This window comes from Corvus hawaiiensis, chromosome 19, assembly GCF_020740725.1.
Source record: "Corvus hawaiiensis isolate bCorHaw1 chromosome 19, bCorHaw1.pri.cur, whole genome shotgun sequence".
Taxonomy (NCBI): Eukaryota; Metazoa; Chordata; class Aves; order Passeriformes; family Corvidae; genus Corvus; species Corvus hawaiiensis.
Genome location: NC_063231.1, coordinates 7,443,127 through 7,459,106, shown reverse-complemented (window position 1 = coordinate 7,459,106; position 15,980 = coordinate 7,443,127). Strand labels below are relative to the sequence as shown.

General features: G+C 59.0%; 1 protein-coding gene across 7 annotated transcripts in view; it reads left to right on the top strand.

Annotated features, from left to right (window-relative positions):
- The window catches only part of CASKIN2 (CASK interacting protein 2), a 38,183-nt gene that overhangs the window by 16,775 nt on the left and 5,428 nt on the right, over nucleotides 1–15,980 (top strand). For 4 of the 7 annotated variants that reach the window (XM_048324048.1, XM_048324047.1, XM_048324050.1 and 1 more), the window contains exons 3-18: nucleotides 8,530–8,581; nucleotides 10,542–10,639; nucleotides 10,740–10,885; nucleotides 11,013–11,108; nucleotides 11,977–12,107; nucleotides 12,302–12,410; nucleotides 12,549–12,657; nucleotides 12,918–13,012; nucleotides 13,093–13,210; nucleotides 13,433–13,615; nucleotides 14,033–14,154; nucleotides 14,587–14,662; nucleotides 14,775–14,869; nucleotides 15,094–15,204; nucleotides 15,307–15,408; nucleotides 15,655–15,793. In XM_048324048.1, coding sequence (XP_048180005.1) covers nucleotides 8,530–8,581; nucleotides 10,542–10,639; nucleotides 10,740–10,885; nucleotides 11,013–11,108; nucleotides 11,977–12,107; nucleotides 12,302–12,410; nucleotides 12,549–12,657; nucleotides 12,918–13,012; nucleotides 13,093–13,210; nucleotides 13,433–13,615; nucleotides 14,033–14,154; nucleotides 14,587–14,662; nucleotides 14,775–14,869; nucleotides 15,094–15,204; nucleotides 15,307–15,408; nucleotides 15,655–15,793 — 1,782 coding nt within the window. Of the gene's footprint in view, nucleotides 1–8,263; nucleotides 8,447–8,529; nucleotides 8,582–10,541; nucleotides 10,640–10,739; nucleotides 10,886–11,012; nucleotides 11,109–11,976; nucleotides 12,108–12,301; nucleotides 12,411–12,548; nucleotides 12,658–12,917; nucleotides 13,013–13,092; nucleotides 13,211–13,432; nucleotides 13,616–14,032; nucleotides 14,155–14,586; nucleotides 14,663–14,774; nucleotides 14,870–15,093; nucleotides 15,205–15,306; nucleotides 15,409–15,654; nucleotides 15,794–15,980 lie in introns of those variants that run through there. The other 3 variants (XM_048324053.1, XM_048324052.1, XM_048324054.1) reach the window with 3 other exon arrangements.

The following is a 15,980-nucleotide window of genomic DNA, read 5'->3' as shown; positions in this document are numbered from 1 at the left end:
TGGACAGCCCAGGCATCACTTGCTGGAAGGTAGCTGTAGGAAGCTCAGCCTCTTGTTTCAGTTCAGCAATGGAGAATATAGTCAGCAGCCCCCCAGAAGTGGAAATCCTTGGTTCTTAGAGAAGAAAACCCAGTCCCCAGGCAGCAGCTGCCACTTCCCTGCACAGCACAGGCTGTGACTGTCCCGGGGGACCCCACCGGCACGTCCCCAAGTGGGGCTGGCGGCAGCACCGGCTCGCGGGGTCAGAGTTGAGGAAAGGCATCCGCAAGGTATTTTTAACCGTGGGACTCCGAACTCTGGCCGCCAGCAGCCATCTGAGGTTAGTCCCGGGCTGCCGACAGCTGATTGCCCACAGGCTGCTGGCAAGAGGGGGGAGTTCTGAGTAAAATTCAATTCCCAGCTGTGTCGCGGCCTCGGAAGGAGTGGCGGCACTTGAACCATCGACCTTCTGGGTGACCTCGAGCGAACAGCTTCACCTCCCGCTGCCTCCCCTCCCATCCTGTGTGTGCCTTGCCCAGATTAGTGCAGCCAGGGTGGGGACAGCCACTCCGTTCGCCCTGGCAGCGCCTGCTCCAGGTGCGCGGCAGCTTCCCTGGGGCCAAAGGAGGAGGATGTGACAGGATTTCCAGCCTCTGCATCGCTGTGTGCTTTGAGTACTGGCTCCACCGGCTGGAGCAGCTCCTGGGTGCCAAGCTGCCGTGTGCAGGCGCAGGGCTGGCACTGATGGGGACACAGTGCTGTGGCAACCCAGTCCTCCGGCCTCAGCCTTGCCCTGCTTCCTCTGGAGGCTGCATGGTTGCTGCAATGTCCAAGCTACAATGTAGGAGCTGGATCCTTGTTTATCTCCCTTGAGCCCACAGGGTTTTGCTGGCCACTGTTGGCTGCTCTAATTTTCATCTGGGGCTCATTGTTAGAACCATAAAATAAATAGGTACGTGCTGCTCTGGAGCGTCAAACTCCTCCAGGTGTAGGTGGGTTGCTGGGTTGCTGCGTCCCTGTCCGCCCTCCCTAATTAACTGTTGCTCAGCTAATCCAGACTTACTGACCTACCCTAATCTTCCTATTCGAGGCCAGCCCTTCGCTGCTGACTCCTGTCGCTCACCTCTCACGTCCCCTGTGAGCCTTTCTCATGTTCACAGCCCTGGGTATGTGATGGAAGATGGTACCCCAGGAAACAACAGAATACATGGTGGGAGCTGGCACCCTGGGAAGCAGCATCCCCCCATGCAGGGCTGCTGAGGTTGTTTTCCTGACCAGCAGCTCCTTCCATGCCCACGCTCACACTGCTCCTCTCACCGTCCCCCCACATCCTGCTTCCCCTCTTTCTTCCTCCCATTGACCTGCTGCCGGTTGGATTATTTCTCCCCAGATGCTGCAATCTGCATTTTTCCCAGGTTGAATCTGCCTGGGTTTGTTCTCCTAATCTCTCTAAGTCCTTTTTGTGTTATTTCTGGCCTTGTCAATGTGTAGCACATCCACCACAGATTATTTTAATGCATCATTTGCTGGGTATGGCATTAATGACAACACTGAGAGTGTCCGTAGGTGCAGCCCCTTTGCCGGGGTATCTGGGATAGTCCTTCCTTGCCTTCCAGGGAACCAGTTGGACTTGAGCTAAGGTGCATTGTTAATGCTGGAGCCCATGCTCTGCTGCTCCCCGTGTCCCGCAGCCCAGGGATGGCCCTTGGCCCCACGGAGTGCCCAGTGCAGGTTCAGGCAGTGCTCGCACTTGGCTGCTGGCCCCCACTGCTATCGGCCCATCTCTTCCCGCTCGGGAGGCGTCCTGTCCTTTCGGAAGGATGGGGGAAATGGAAAAGGCTCCACCTCTTCCCTGGGCAAATACAGCTCCTCTGAGTTCATATCCTGGAGAGCGGAATAGCCAGGTCCCAGCAGGGATGGTGACTTCACCTCCCGGTAACGCGTTTCCCCGGCCAGCTGGGAAAGGAGCCCTTGTATCTCCGAAGGAGCCGGCTGGCTTCCCCCACCTGAAGCCTTTCCCAGCTGTTTCCATCCTGGATGGGGCTGGGGGATGCAATTTCTGCTCTGTGGGGAAGGGGTGTTACCACTCCTCCCGGCCAGGGGAGCTGGGCTGGGCTGCATCATTTTGGGGTAGGCAGCCACTACAAACCCACAAATTATTGTGGAGAAGGGGAGCAAGCACCATTCATCCCACCCCAGCTGAAATCCTTCTGGGGACCTGAAACTCAGAGCAGGAGCACGTGTTTGGCTTTTGCAAGGGGTGAATCCAGCCCCGAAGAACTCCTGTGATGCTCCTTTCCCCTCTTGGCATTTGTCCCCTCCAGCCACTCAAACCTTGGGGTCGAGAGCTGAGAGCTGCACCTTCTTCCCAGCTGTGTGGATGGAGACAGGGTTTCCGATTCTGCTTTTCCTTTCATTGTTCTGGGAGCCTTCCCTTTGAACAAACTGCCTGTTTTTTCCTGATTTGCTTGTGAGGGGAAGCAGCAGGGGGGAATTGGGGGTTTGGATGGGGGTCCTGGAGTGGCTGGGCTGGGGGTGAGTGATCAATGTGCTGTGGGGATGCTGCCTGATGTCTCATCTGCTGCCAGCCTCTTAAAAAACCTTAAATGTTTGATTTCCCCTGGAAAAATGACTCCCAGCCTTTTCCAAAGAAGGTAAAAGGCTCCCAGTTGACTCCATGGTCCTGTTGCCCTATCCCTGTTTGCCAGTGGTGGGCCTCCAGGCCAGCCCAGGGTGGAAGGCAGATCCTTGGACCTTTCAAACTCCTCTGCCTTTGCCATCACCTGCCTTCATCATCATCCACCATCATATCCAAACATGTTGCAGGACAGGATTGCTTAAAGGAGATGAGGAAGGAGGCCAAGCTGCCAGAGGAGACTCAACATGCCATCAGCAGAGACAAGCTGGTGACAGGAACAGCTTGGGCTCTGCGTGGCTGTAAGCCCTAAGATTTGGGGCTCCAGCCAGGGGTAAATGGTGACTTGTATTGAGGTTAGAAACGAGCATTAGGTGCAGGGATACTCACAGCACAGGGGTGCTGTGTCCAGCCTCAGGATGCTGTGAGGAGCCACTTGGAGCTCAGCTCCTGGAAGGTTATTGCACCTGCTGGGGTTATTCCAGGCTGCTGAAACCAGGAGCAGGACTTGGTGTGAGGGCCACCCTGCAGCCTGTGCAGTGTCAGAGCAGGCAGGGCCCTGGTCTGGTCCAGGGTTTGGTCGGTTTCTCAAGGGATGAAAATGCCAATTACTCTTGAGGAGTTGCCAGGTGTTGGTGTAGGGACACTAAGGGCCTCCCAGCTGCTCTCATGTCATTGCCATTTCCCCTCTGTTGATGGGAATCTGCCCCCTTGATTGCAGCCTCCCCATCCCTGCCAGTTAGCCCAGTGGCTTTGCACCAGTCGCACCAACCCCATAGTGCCTGGCTTGGCAAGGGACCTGTTTGTCAGCGTTGGTGGGGAGCCCATCTTCAGTGATGCTGCGGAGCCTCAGACCCGGCACGGGCTATTTGTGGGCAGGAAGGCACCAGTGGCATTTGGACACCCGTGGTGTTTGGACAGTCATGGCATTTGGGCACAGGAATGGGTGCTCAGCAAGGTATCCCAGGCAGCAGCACCTTGGCAGCCAAATTCACCCACCATCACCATGGGGGAATTAGGGGAGCCCCTGTCTGGGGAGCCAGGCACAGCACTGGGCTCGTTGTTTGTGTTGCAGCTGGTGGCTGCAGTAGAGAGCCAGGGTCAGGAGCCCTTGGCTCTCACCCAGCCTCTGTTCCGAGCTGGCTGGGCAGCTTTGGTTGAGTTTCTTAACATCTCTGTGGCTGAATTCCTTCCCTATCGAGGTGGGTGAATCTCTTCTGAACCTATTGGGAAACTGCTCCTGAAGCAGCCAGTCTGCCAGGAGGCTGCACTGGGAGGAGCCGGGTGTGGGTGGCCACAGCGGACGTGCCTGTGGATGGAGAGGCAACAGGGAAGGGTGATTCCTGCAGAAGAGGGATGGACATCACCTCTTTGGGTCTTGATTTTGGCCAAGACAGTGAGTCTGTCCTGAGCCCCAGCACGAACCCACCATATGCCAAGGCAGGGCCACCCCAGGCCATCACAGGGCAGGTTGGGTGAAGCTGCCACCTCCTGCCACCTCCGCCTCCAGCTCCAGAGGCTGCCACCACCATTGGAGACGGCTGGTGCTCTGTGGGATAGCAGCTGATTAGCCCCTCCAGCTGGTTTATTGACTTAGTGGTGACAATCCCCAGGTGGATTTCCTTTTCCCAAGAGGGTATGTGCAGGTATGTGGTGTGTCCAATGCACACAGTGCCTCTCCCACTGCCCAGGGAAGCAGGATGGTGTTCCTGCAGTGCCCTTGCAGGGCTTTCCTGCATGCAGGGTACTCGTAGCAGGCAGTGTAGGGGTGGCCAGGACTGGATGTTCAGGGACGCTCATGGTACAGGGATCCTCGGGGTGGATGCTCATGATACTGGGATGCTCAGACCTGCAGCACAGGGAGGCTCATGGCACAGGGGTGCAGCCAGCAGTGTGGGGATGTGATTTCCCAGGACGAGGGGATGGGATGAGAGTCTGTGACACAGGACTGGCAGAAAGGGGTGTTTGATCTCCAGTTACGGATCTGTGTGTCCTGCACAGCAACAAAGCCTTGCAGTGGTGGAGCTCTGCTGTGGCTGCCCCGGGTGGACAAAACCGGTGGGGGGGTCACAGCAAAAGAACTGCCTTCTGGAGCCTGACTCCCGTGTGAGAGCCAGGGCAGGAGTCTCCAAAGGGCAGGACTCCACGGGATGTTTGGGCATTTCCTTCCGCAGCCAAACCCAGGCAAGCACGTGTCACTGCATCCCGGGGAGCGCTTCGGAAGGATTGTGTCCGTCTCCGAGATCTCGGGGTGAAGCTCACGGCTGTCCCCGCAGGAACGGGCTCTCCGCTGGCGGGCGGGGGGTGACTCAGGGTGCCCGGTGTGCCGGCACAGGGGTGCTGGGCCGGGCGAGGGCACGCCCGGCTCCACGCAGCCGGCACAGCCGGCGCCAGGCGAGTGCCTCGGGGGGGTAAATACGGGTTTGTGCCGGGCCGGCTGCCAGCGCGGCGGGTGAGGTGCCCGCCCCGGCCGGCCGCTCCCCGGGTGCCCCCTGCATCCCACGAGGAGCCCAGCCCAGCCTGGCATCCCCCGCCACGGCAGTGCAGCCCTTGGGGAAACCGAGGCACAGGCAAAGGCGGCTGCTTGGGAATGCGCCGTGCGGGGCTGTGCCACGGTGCGGACCCAAAGGCCGAGGGCCGGAGCCGGGCCGTGCCAGGCATGAGGGTCCCGGCCCCGTGTGGGGCTGGGCGGCCGCTCTGCCTTCGCCACGGCCGGCGGCCGGCCCGACATTTGTAAGCAATTTGCCGGAGCGTTCCGGAGGTGCTTCCCGCTGCCGCTTGGCAGCCAGACGCCGCACAGAAGCTCGCCGGCTCCCTCGAGGCCTCGCTCAGGCCCGGCCCTGCGCTGCGGAGCCTCGTCCTGCCCGGGCCGGCGCCGAGGAACGCGGCGGGGCCGGGGCAGAGCGGGCTGGGAGCCTGGCGGGACCCCTCGCGGGGGTCGTGCTGGGGAGCAGGGCCGGGCAGGGGGAACCCAGGGCTGGAGTTAACCCTTGGGGTGCACCAAGCTGGGTTTTCCCTGGAAATAACCCCTTCAGGGTGTGTCGTATTTCAGCGCCGTGTCCGTGTTCTTCCCGGGGTATGAGTGTGCTCCTGGTGGGGAGTGGGGGTTGCGGATCAGTCCTGAGAGCGCCCCTGCCCCAGGGCAAACCCAGCGGGGGTGATGATGTGGCTGCGAAGGGTCTGGCCACACCATCCCAGTGCTGTAGCTGGATTAACCCTGCAGCCCTTTCCCAGCCCAGCTCTGCAGTCCCCTGCACCTTTGAACAGGGGAGTCTGAGAGGGCTGTGGGATTGGGAACAGCTTGGCCCAACCTCTGCTGATCTCCAAAACATCTGTATGGAAAAGGATGGGTGCCCTGGGCACCAGCGGGGAGAGAAGGGGCTGAAGAAATGTGGGGAAAACCTGGGAAATTGGTCAAAAGGAGCACATGGATGAAATGAGGAAGGGGCATGCAGGGAAATGTCCCATCAGCTGCTTTCCTGGTCACCGGGTCCCTGGAGTTTGAGACTGTGCAGTAGGACAGCACTGGTGCAGGGGTCCCAGCTGCCTGGCTGTGCTCTGCTTCCCCTCCATTCCTCCATTCCTCTCCTTTCCCATGCCTTTATGCTGGGGTACCCAGATGCTTTCCCACCCACATTTCACCTTCCAGCCTTGCTGCAAACCCTCCAGCTCTCCAAGCAGTGATCTACCCAGCTGCAAACCAGGGATGAACTCTTTCCCTTCCTGCCCAAGGTGGATCCAAGCATTTAGGAAGACCTCCAAATGGAACACTGCTCCTGGCTCTCCTATTTGTAACCTGCTGCTTTCTCAGCCAGCCACACCATGCCTGTGTGGTCCTGCCCTGTGTCCTGACCTGGCTGGGCTGCTGCAGCAGGGAGCAAATTTGAGGAATGTTGCTCAGGGAGATATGGATGCTGACAGGTGCCTGGGAGCAGGCAGGGACACCCACCATGTCCTGGGACATCCCAGCCTTGCTTACTGGACCCCACTAGCCAGCTCAGTCCCCTTGAAGGTGGGGTTAGAGATGGAATTTTGGGGTGAGCTCTCCCTCTTTAAATAGTGGGGCATTGCTCAACTCCAGGAGCAGCCCCCAGGGGCTGTGGAATGCTTCTGCCTCTTCTGGAGGTGCTGGTGTTCATTGGGCATCTCCATCCAGCCCTTCTCTTCTTCCCAGCACTGCACTCCCAGTGGTCATCATTCAGGGTCTGCCCCTCCTGCCCTGGGTAAGGACCCCTCTTCCTCCTCTTCTTCCTCCTCCCCATCCTGCCCTTTTCTGGTGGCAGTTTTGCAGATGGTGGGAGCAATCCCAGTGGTTACGGTTGCTCCAGAACTCGGATCAGAAGTAGCCAATTTACAAGTGAAATGTTATTTTTTTCCGGGCTGCTGAGATCAAGGGAAGCAACTTGTCCTTGATGAAGGCCCCCGATCCTGGGCTCTTGGGGCTGGGAGGGAAAAGTGGGAGCTCTGCTGAGTGCTTTGGGAGCCAGTTCCTTTGGGAAGGGCTGTCAGATTGGTGACTGAGGCTCAAAGACAGTCCCTGGAAGAGGTAATTAGGGTGATCCTGTCCCGATCCCCTCAGCTGTGGCGAGTGACTGGTGAGGAGTCACGAGCCCTTCACCAGCAGCCACTCCAGGCCCATTTTGTGTTAATTAGGCTATTTACAAAACACTGTAAATTGCCGTAATGAACACCCCACTCCTTGGTTTCCTTTAATTAACCATTTGCATGATGAATGAGCCAGCCAGTGTTCAGCCCTTCTTTTCCAGCAGAGGGGTCACACAGCCCAGTATGGCTTTGTATGGGATCTGCCATGCAAGGTGGGCAGAGACCTCGGGAGAGAGGGAGAAGAGAATTGAGGAGGAGGAGAGGAAGGAAAAGCAGGGATCTTCAGCCCTGGAGATCTCCTTGGCTGTGAGGAAGGGGCTCCTTCCTCAAGACCAACCACATTTAGAGTGGGGTTTGAGCAGCTGTTTCACCCCAGGCTCGGAGCCTGGCACTCAGACTTTGATTTTCTGTAGGAGAAAGCACAGAAACCATTCAAAGCATTTAATCCTCCCTGGCTCGGTGATGGGGCTGCCTGGAAGGGCAGAGGAGGAGCGGCAGTATTTCTTGGCCCCCCACATACCTTCCCCTTTCTTTCCCTTTTGACTTGGCGGATGAATTCCAGAGATGTTAATCCGCTCTCAACCCGTCGGTGAAGAATAAAATGTCCTCTCTGTGTGGGAGGAAGGAATCCATTCAAATTAATTGCGGGAAGGAGCAGGGAGTTGGGGGTGCACTGGGTGTGAGGCTGTGCTGAGGGTGGGCTGAGCATCCTCTGCTGCCCAGTGGTCCCCAAAGGGGAGGGAGGGATGGGCAGAGGCATAGGGATATCTGAGGTGGCACAATCTTTGGGTCCCCAAAGGGGAGGGAGGGCTGGGCAAGGGGGATGGGGATATCTGAGGTAGCACAATCCTTGCATTCACAGCTGGAAGCTTCAGCCTCTGCCCTGGCCATAAAAATGCCAACCATGTGGTCTGTGGGCCAGGGCTCAGTGGCAGTGGCGGGCACAGGGAGCGAGTGGGGGGCAGAATGGCCCCACTCAGCAGTTTTGGGGTGTCAGTGCCTATAAAGGGGAGGGAAGCGCTGTTCCTCTGAGCCAGGCTGGCAGGAGCTGCGGGGTCCGACCCATCCCAGGGGCACACAGGAATCAGGCAGGAGAGATGGAGGGAGGAAAGTGCTGAGCTCGAGCTGGGTCAGCCCATTGAGGGTTCGTGGAGGTGAATGTGGAGGCAGAGGAGAGCAGAGGAGAGACCACTGGGATGGGCCAGGCGCTGTTCTGTGCGCTGGGAGGTCAGTGTGGCTGTGGGATGGGGTTCCTGTGGGGGCCTGCAGGCTCTGCCGCCTGCCCTCACCTTCACCTCTTGTCTCTGCAGAGCTCCTGGGATCTGCCAAGCGCCTGAACGTGAACTACCAGGATGCGGACGGGTGAGTGCTCCCCTGGAGAGTGCTGGGTGCTGCTGCCAGCCCAGGTGGGCTCCTCTCCCCAGTATCCAGTCAGTCCTGCAGCTCAGGGTATCATACAGCTTTTCAGGGGAGCTGGAGAACACAACATCCCAGAGCCAGGGCAAGCCCTGCACAGGCAGAGCCAATGCCTGCCTGGATCTAAGCTGAGGGCTGCGCTCAATCCATCCTGAAAATCCTTCATAAATCCCTTCTGTGTCCCCTTCTGTAGGGATGGGGGTGAATAGGGATGGCAGCATGTCCAGCCAGTGCCCTGTTTTCCCCTGGTTGAAGACCAGAGGAGCACCCGGCCGGCCTCAGTGCCTGCACGTGCCTCTGTTTAATATCCCAAAGGCAAAATCCCATTGTTTTGGGGGGAGTTAGAGAAAGAAAAGATGAGGTTGCCAAGTGACCACAGCATATTTGTGTGGCTCATCACTTTCAAAATCCAAGTACTTAATAAGCTGGGTACTGAGAGTTAAAGAAACCACAAAGGCCCATAAAATAAATAAGCGCATTATTCTTATTGAATTAACTCTGACCTGTCAGTCATTAGCATTGTTTTTATGTGCTGTTGTTGTACCTAATTTCTGCATGTTTTCTTTTGGAGGACTCTGTAGGAAGAGGTGTCCATGATGAGTCCTAACAGGCCAGCGGGGGATTGGGAACCTGCAGGATGGCTCAGTCTTAAAATAATACTGTGCAGATGGAGCTTAATAGAAAAAGAATTTAATAATAGAAGCTATGATCTGATTCTGATAAGACACAGGGTTTGTGCTCAGGCAGCTCCAGGAGGGCTGATGGTGGGAACTGGGGTAAAGGGTCTGTTCCCTGCCTGAGGGACACGGGCAGGGCATTGGGTTTTGCTGGGGCACAGGAGGGGGATGATGGGGAGATGAGACACGAGCATGGGGATGGCAGTGTGTGTCCTGGGAGAGCCATGGTGCTGGTGTGTCCTCGGCATCACCTTGCTCAGGGCTTGGAGAGGATGGAGTGGGCAAGTGTGGGTTTGTGCAGCCACCTCAGGGCAGAGTGGGACCCCACAGGGATTTTGTACCCCCCAACTTCACACTTTGAGGCAGAGGTTTTGCTGTGGCTCAGAGATATGGTGGGTGTACTGGAGGAGGGAGCAGCCCTCTCTGCTGGGGTTAGTGTTGACACTTGCACAGTCTCAACACTAACTTGCGCAGGGATTTGGGGATGCTCTGGGACTGCAGATTATGAGGAGAGCCGTACTGGAGGGGCTGCATCCCCAGCATTGGGTTTGGACACTGCAGAGCCCATCAGAGCCCCACGCTGGTGCTGTCAGGAGCCCCCATGTCCCTTGGAGCAGCACACAGGCTAATCCCCGGTGGCACAGGGACCCCTCTCTTGGCCTTGGCCCTTCACGTGATGGCTTGGGGGGAGTGCCAGGCAGACAGGCCCCTTTCACAGCCCCAACACACTGGGCTCTTTCATTACCAGGGGCCTCCCACGCTCTGCCGTGGGCTCCTGGCAGCCCTGCTGGCATGGGGAGGGGGCAGCTGGCAGAGGGGGCAGGAGTGGCCACGGGGCTGATATGTTTGCTGGATGCTGTGAGCAGCGCTGGGGCTGCCTGGCTGCTCCATGGAGAGGAGAGATGCATCTCCCTCCATCCTGTCTGTTTCCCCCAACACAGGGCACGGGGTGAGTGACTCCCAAGTACACAAGTACTTGGGGTTTCCCAAGGCACACACAGTGTGCCTACATCCCTTACTGGGCCCTGGGGCATGGACAGCTTGGAGGGATTTATCAGTGTATTGCTGTGGGGAATCTGAGGCACTGTGGGAGTGTGGAATCGGGGAGGACGTAGCCATGAACAGCCAGTGACAATCCCAGCCCTCAGCCCATGTCGCCATGCAGGGGGTGGCTGTGGGGACAGCACTGTGGGGCTGGGGGCCAGGCTGAGCCCTGCCTTGTGCCACAGGTTCTCAGCGCTGCACCACGCAGCCCTGGGCGGCAGCCTGGACCTCATCTTGCTGCTGCTGGAGGCACAGGCCACCGTCGACATCAAGGACAGCAACGGTAAGGGGTGACCCTGGGCACGGCCCCTCCGGCCGCCAGCGCAGCCCCCTGCGCCAGGCCAGGGGCCGTGTCCAGCCCTGCTGAGCCCCGCTGCCCACAGGGATGCGGCCCCTGCACTACGCAGCGTGGCAGGGCCGTGTGGAGCCCGTGCGGGTGCTGCTGCGTGCCGCCGCCTCCGTCAACATGGCCTCGCTGGACGGGCAGATCCCGCTGCACCTCTCGGCGCAGTATGGCCACTACGAGGTGGTAAGTGAGAGCCCAGAGCCACCCACATGCCCTCCCCGGGGCTCTCTGGGGTATATGGGTGGGGGCAAACCCCGCCGTGCCGCTGCGGGGTGATGCTGAGCCCCTGCACCACGTTGCTCCCCCGCAGTCGGAGATGTTGCTCCAGCACCAGTCCAACCCCTGCCTCATCAACAAGGCAAAGAAAACACCACTGGACTTGGCCTGCGAGTTTGGGCGGCTGAAGGTGGGTGCTGTGGGCTCTGCCCTGTGCCAGGGGCTTCTCTGGGGGCTGCTCTGGAACCCACTGGCTCCTCCAGGAGCAAAGTGCTGGTTCTGGTTACGACTGTTCTCCCTCCACCACAAGACTCAGAGTCTGGCAGGCAGCACCTGCCTCCTCCTATGGCCAGACACGGCTGGATCCTGAACCTGGGAGCCGTGGGTTTTGCCCCTGACCTTGCAGCAGGGCAGCGTCAGGCTGGGAGAGAAGCCAGGAATTGTTGCTCCCGGTTCTCCACAGCCTCCCCCCACCCACCCCAGCTTTGCTCACAGTTAAGCACAGATAGGCTGAGCTGGCTAATCCCAGCAAGCTCTGAGCATCCAGCCCTACTCCAGGTCCCCAGCACAGTTTGTGGGGACAGGGCCACCTCATGCTCTGGGAGACCCTGGCCCAGCCAGCACCACCGGGTTGGGCTGGAGCATGGCCAGCCAGACTGTTCTGTACCCCTCTGGGAGGGGACCAGGGGGATATTTCCATTTTTGGAGTATCTATAATGTCTGCAGCTATAAACAGGGCAGTAAAAATAACTCCTCTGTGCCTCTGGGTTGACCTGAGATGCTGAGAGTTGCTCTGGGCTGGAGAGACTGGAGGTTTTTAGGGCTTGGTCTGAAAAGCCTGATTATGGGAAGACTATTTCTGGCTGTTGTGACCTTTTATAGCCCCTCACGATAGTGTGGCCATGCCAAGCACTGTCCAGCTCCAGCCAAGCCTGGGGCTGTGGATGGAAGGGAGTGGCAGGATGGGGAGTGGTGGGCTGGCCCCAAGGATGAGCCCTTCACTGGGAGGGTGCGGGTGGGGGTACGTGCACCCTGTTGCTCACCAGTGTCTCATGCAGGTGGCCCAGCTGCTGCTGAACAGCCATCTGTGTGTCGCCCTGCTGGAGGGACAATCCAAGGATGCCACTGACCCCAACTACACCACTCCACTTCACCTGGCAGCCAAGAACGGGCACAAGGAGATCATCAGGTAACTCCCTGCCCTATGCTGGAAAAACCCATCAGGGCTTCAGTCCTGCTTCCTCCCAAACACATCTTCCTCCTGCAGGCTTCAACCCCTCATCCCCAAAGCAAATGCAAGGTCTTGTCCCCTTCCCACCGCAAAGCAGCCAAATGCCTGATGTCCATGTCCTGCTGTTCATACCTCTCCCTCTTTCCTACCAGGCAGCTGCTGAAGGCTGGGATTGAGATCAACAAGCAGACAAAGACAGGTACAGCCCTGCACGAGGCTGCGCTCTATGGCAAAACAGAGGTGGTGCGGCTCCTGCTGGAGGTGAGCGTGGTGGGGACGGAGCTGCGTGGGGGGACAGCCCCTGGAGGTCACCCAGCACCCCTTCCCCTTGGTCCCTTGCCTCCCTTGGGTGTGGTGGCAGGGAGGGATCTGGCCTTGACCATGACTCCTCCCGGGCAGGGCGGTGTCGATGTGAACATCAGGAACACCTACAATCAGACAGCGCTGGACATCGTCAACCAGTTTACCACCTCACACGCCAGCAAGGACATCAAACAGCTGCTGAGAGGTGAGGTTGGGACGGCACTGAGAGGGATCTGCCTGGGTTCCCAGTGCTCCTGAACAGCCTAAACCAGTGCCAACATCCCAGTCCCCTCTCACATGTGCCCGCATCGTGGAGCAGTGTCTGGGGATCGAGTCCTTCCTGCATTATTAATGTTTTCTTCTCTCGTCTCCTTGCTCTCGCTTTCTCCTTCTGCTCTCCCTGGCCTCCTGTCCTTCCTCTCTATGCTCTGGCACCTTCTTTCTTCCTCTGTCCCTTGCCTTCAGAGGCATCAGGAATCCTGAAGGTCCGAGCTTTGAAGGATTTTTGGAACCTCCATGACCCGACTGCTCTCAATGTCCGAGCAGGAGACATCATCACGGTGAGGCTGCTGTCTGCTCCCCATCCCCCTGCCCCACCATGGCTCCAGGTACCAGCCCCATCCCTCTTGTCCCATGGCAGGTCCTGGAACAGCATCCAGATGGCCGATGGAAGGGGCACATCCACGACGCTCAGAAAGGCACCGATCGGGTCGGGTACTTCCCCCCCTCCATTGCTGAAGTCATCAGCAAGCGGACAGGTCAGTGGCCATCCTGGGGACAGTCCCCTGTGTGAAACCTTCCCAGCCTTCCCAGCACCTCCTGTCGGACAGGCCCTGCAGCCCTGGCTAGCTAGGGGGGAATGGAAGGACTCGGGGGGTGTGCCATGGGTGGGGTACTAATCTGGGGGTTGTGGCTCAGCTCTGCCCCCTCCCTGCCTCCTGCATGAGCTCTGACCACGCGTGTTTTGTCTTTGAATGCAGGCATGGTTGTCCCCCGCGTGGCACCCGTGCAGCAGCGCCAGGGTCCCCCCGGGGCCCTCCTGGCCCCCCCTGGGGGGCTGCAGCACCTCCCCGACGAGTGTCCGCACCCAGCGGCCCCGAGCGGTCCAGCGGCCTTTGGCCACCTCACCCTAACCCGGACGGCCCCAGGCCCTGACAGCTCAGGTCAGGGGAGCACCTGGGGAGGGAGAGGGGCTGGGGACCTTCCCCTGTTCCCAGCCCTACCTGGGCAGGGGCACAGGGGGAGACTCTCCCCCCACCTCTCCATGGGGAAGCAGCCAGATGAGAGGAAGCAGATGCAGGAAAAGGGAGTTTTGGGGAGCCCTTAGAGCAGCCCCTTCTCTCCCTGTGTCTCAGCCCTCTGTGTGTCCCTTGCCAGCCCAGGTCACCCTGTCTGTGTTGTGCATGCTGGGAGGTGGGAGGGAACTGATGCATTGTCTGTGGCTGGAGGGATCTTGTGGGAGACTCTTTTTTTACTGGGATCACTGTGTTGGCACACGGGTCCTTGCTGGGGACCTCTGTGCCCTGTGTTACCCCCAATCCCGGGGTGCTGCTGACGGGCTCCCTGCTTGCCCCGAGCAGCAGGAGACAGGAACAGCGTGGGCAGCGAGGGCAGCATTGGCAGCATCCGCAGCGCTGGCAGCGGCCAGAGCACCGAGGGCACCAATGGGCAGAGCACCAGCATCCTCATTGAGAATGCCAGGGTAGGTACCAGCCCCTCCTCCTCCTGTGCTGCTTCCCTGTGCTGGCTCAGGCTGGAGATGGAGCCCTATCCGCTTCCCTGCTGCTGGAGTTGAGTATCCTACACCAAACACCTACTTGGTGCCAGGATTCAGCAGGGAAATGCTCCTGGGGGGACCGCAGTTGTCTCCCAAAGCACAGCTGGCCTTTCTGAGTGGAGCTGGAGGCTGTGGTTGGCATCACACAGCATTTCCACCATGTGCTGTGTCACCTGAGAGGATAATAAAAGACCCTGGGCCAAATCCTGCCCATATCTCTCGCTGGGGACCAGCCTGTTGTTGGGTGAAGCTGTGGCCAGCAGCCCAGCATGGGGACCCCCACTCTGCTCCTGGGGGTGTGACAAAGCTGGACTCCAGAGCGGGATCCTTCCTCCACTCACTCCTCCTCTCCCTCAGCCTCTGCCCTCCACTGGTGATGACCTTCAGCAACACCTTTTGGGATCAGAGCCACACAATGGGACCTCCCCGGCAGGTGAGAGCTGTCCCTACTCCATGGGGCCTTGGGGACAGCTGTCCTCCCAGCCCTAGGGGCTGTTCGCTGTTTAAGTGCCCCTATGACAGTTCTCCCCTCTCCTTTCTGCCAGGGCCACAGGGCCTCCAGACCCCAGGCAGCTGCCCCCCTGGAGACAGGCTCTTCTCCCACCAGTTCTTGCGTCCTGAGCAGCTCCTCGAGGGGAAGGTAACTGGGACAACTGGGGAGTGGTGTGCTGGGTGAGAGGGCCATGTTTGGGGCACTCAGCTCAGCTCTCACTGCAGCGGGGACACAGAGAACTGGGTCTTGAGGACACTGGGGACAAGTGGGTCTTGCCCAGGGAGATACTGTCATTGTGCCTGGAGCAGCCAGGTTCTTCCAGCCCTTGCAGCCACCATCATGGGCTGTTCTGTGTCCCATCCTCTCCCCAGGATGCAGAAGCCATTTACAACTGGCTGCGTGAGTTCCAGCTGGAGTCGTACACTGTCAACTTCCTCAATGCCGGCTACGACGTCCCCACCATCAGCCGCATGACCCCGGAGGTGAGGCAGCTCCTTTCCCACCCCGAGCTGCCTGCAGTGGGTACCCACTGCTCTGAGCTTCCTGAGCCACTGCTGACCACGGCCCCACTCTGCTCCCATTAGGATCTGACAGCCATTGGCGTGACCAAACCAGGCCACAGGAAGAAGATCTCCACGGAAATTGGGCAGCTTAGCATCGCTGAGTGGCTGCCCAACTACATCCCGGTGAGTCCCTGGCAATGAGGCTTTGGTCACCCCCTTTTTCCAAGTCTTTTCTCAGAGCTCTCTGACCCCAGGATAGGACAGGATGGGGTCTGTAAGTAAATACACACTGCAATGGCTTTGATTGCATTAAAGCAGTCAGAGGCACCCTAAAAACACAGTCTCCTGGGCAGGGCAGGGCAGGGAGGGGATGCTGAAGGTGCTGCCCATTCCTTGATGCTCACAGCAATGGCTCCATGCTCTTTCCAGGCTGACCTGATGGACTGGCTCAGTGCCATTGGGTTGCCTCAGTACCACAAAAAGCTGGTGAACAACGGCTATGACTCCATCACCATCGTGACGGACCTGACGTGGGAGGATCTGCAAGAGATTGGCATCAACAAGCTGGGTGAGTCCCTCCTGCCATGCTGGGGTGGCCCAGGGCAGCCAAGTTTCCCACCCAGGTCTGTCCCCACGCCCCGTTCTCCCTCAGGCTGGGAGGTGCAGGCATGTCCTGAGCGCCCGGAAAGGGCAGTTCCTAGCTGTCCCTAAGAACTCTCCTTGGCCAGCTGGAGCTGGGCCCAGCCAGGTAGATG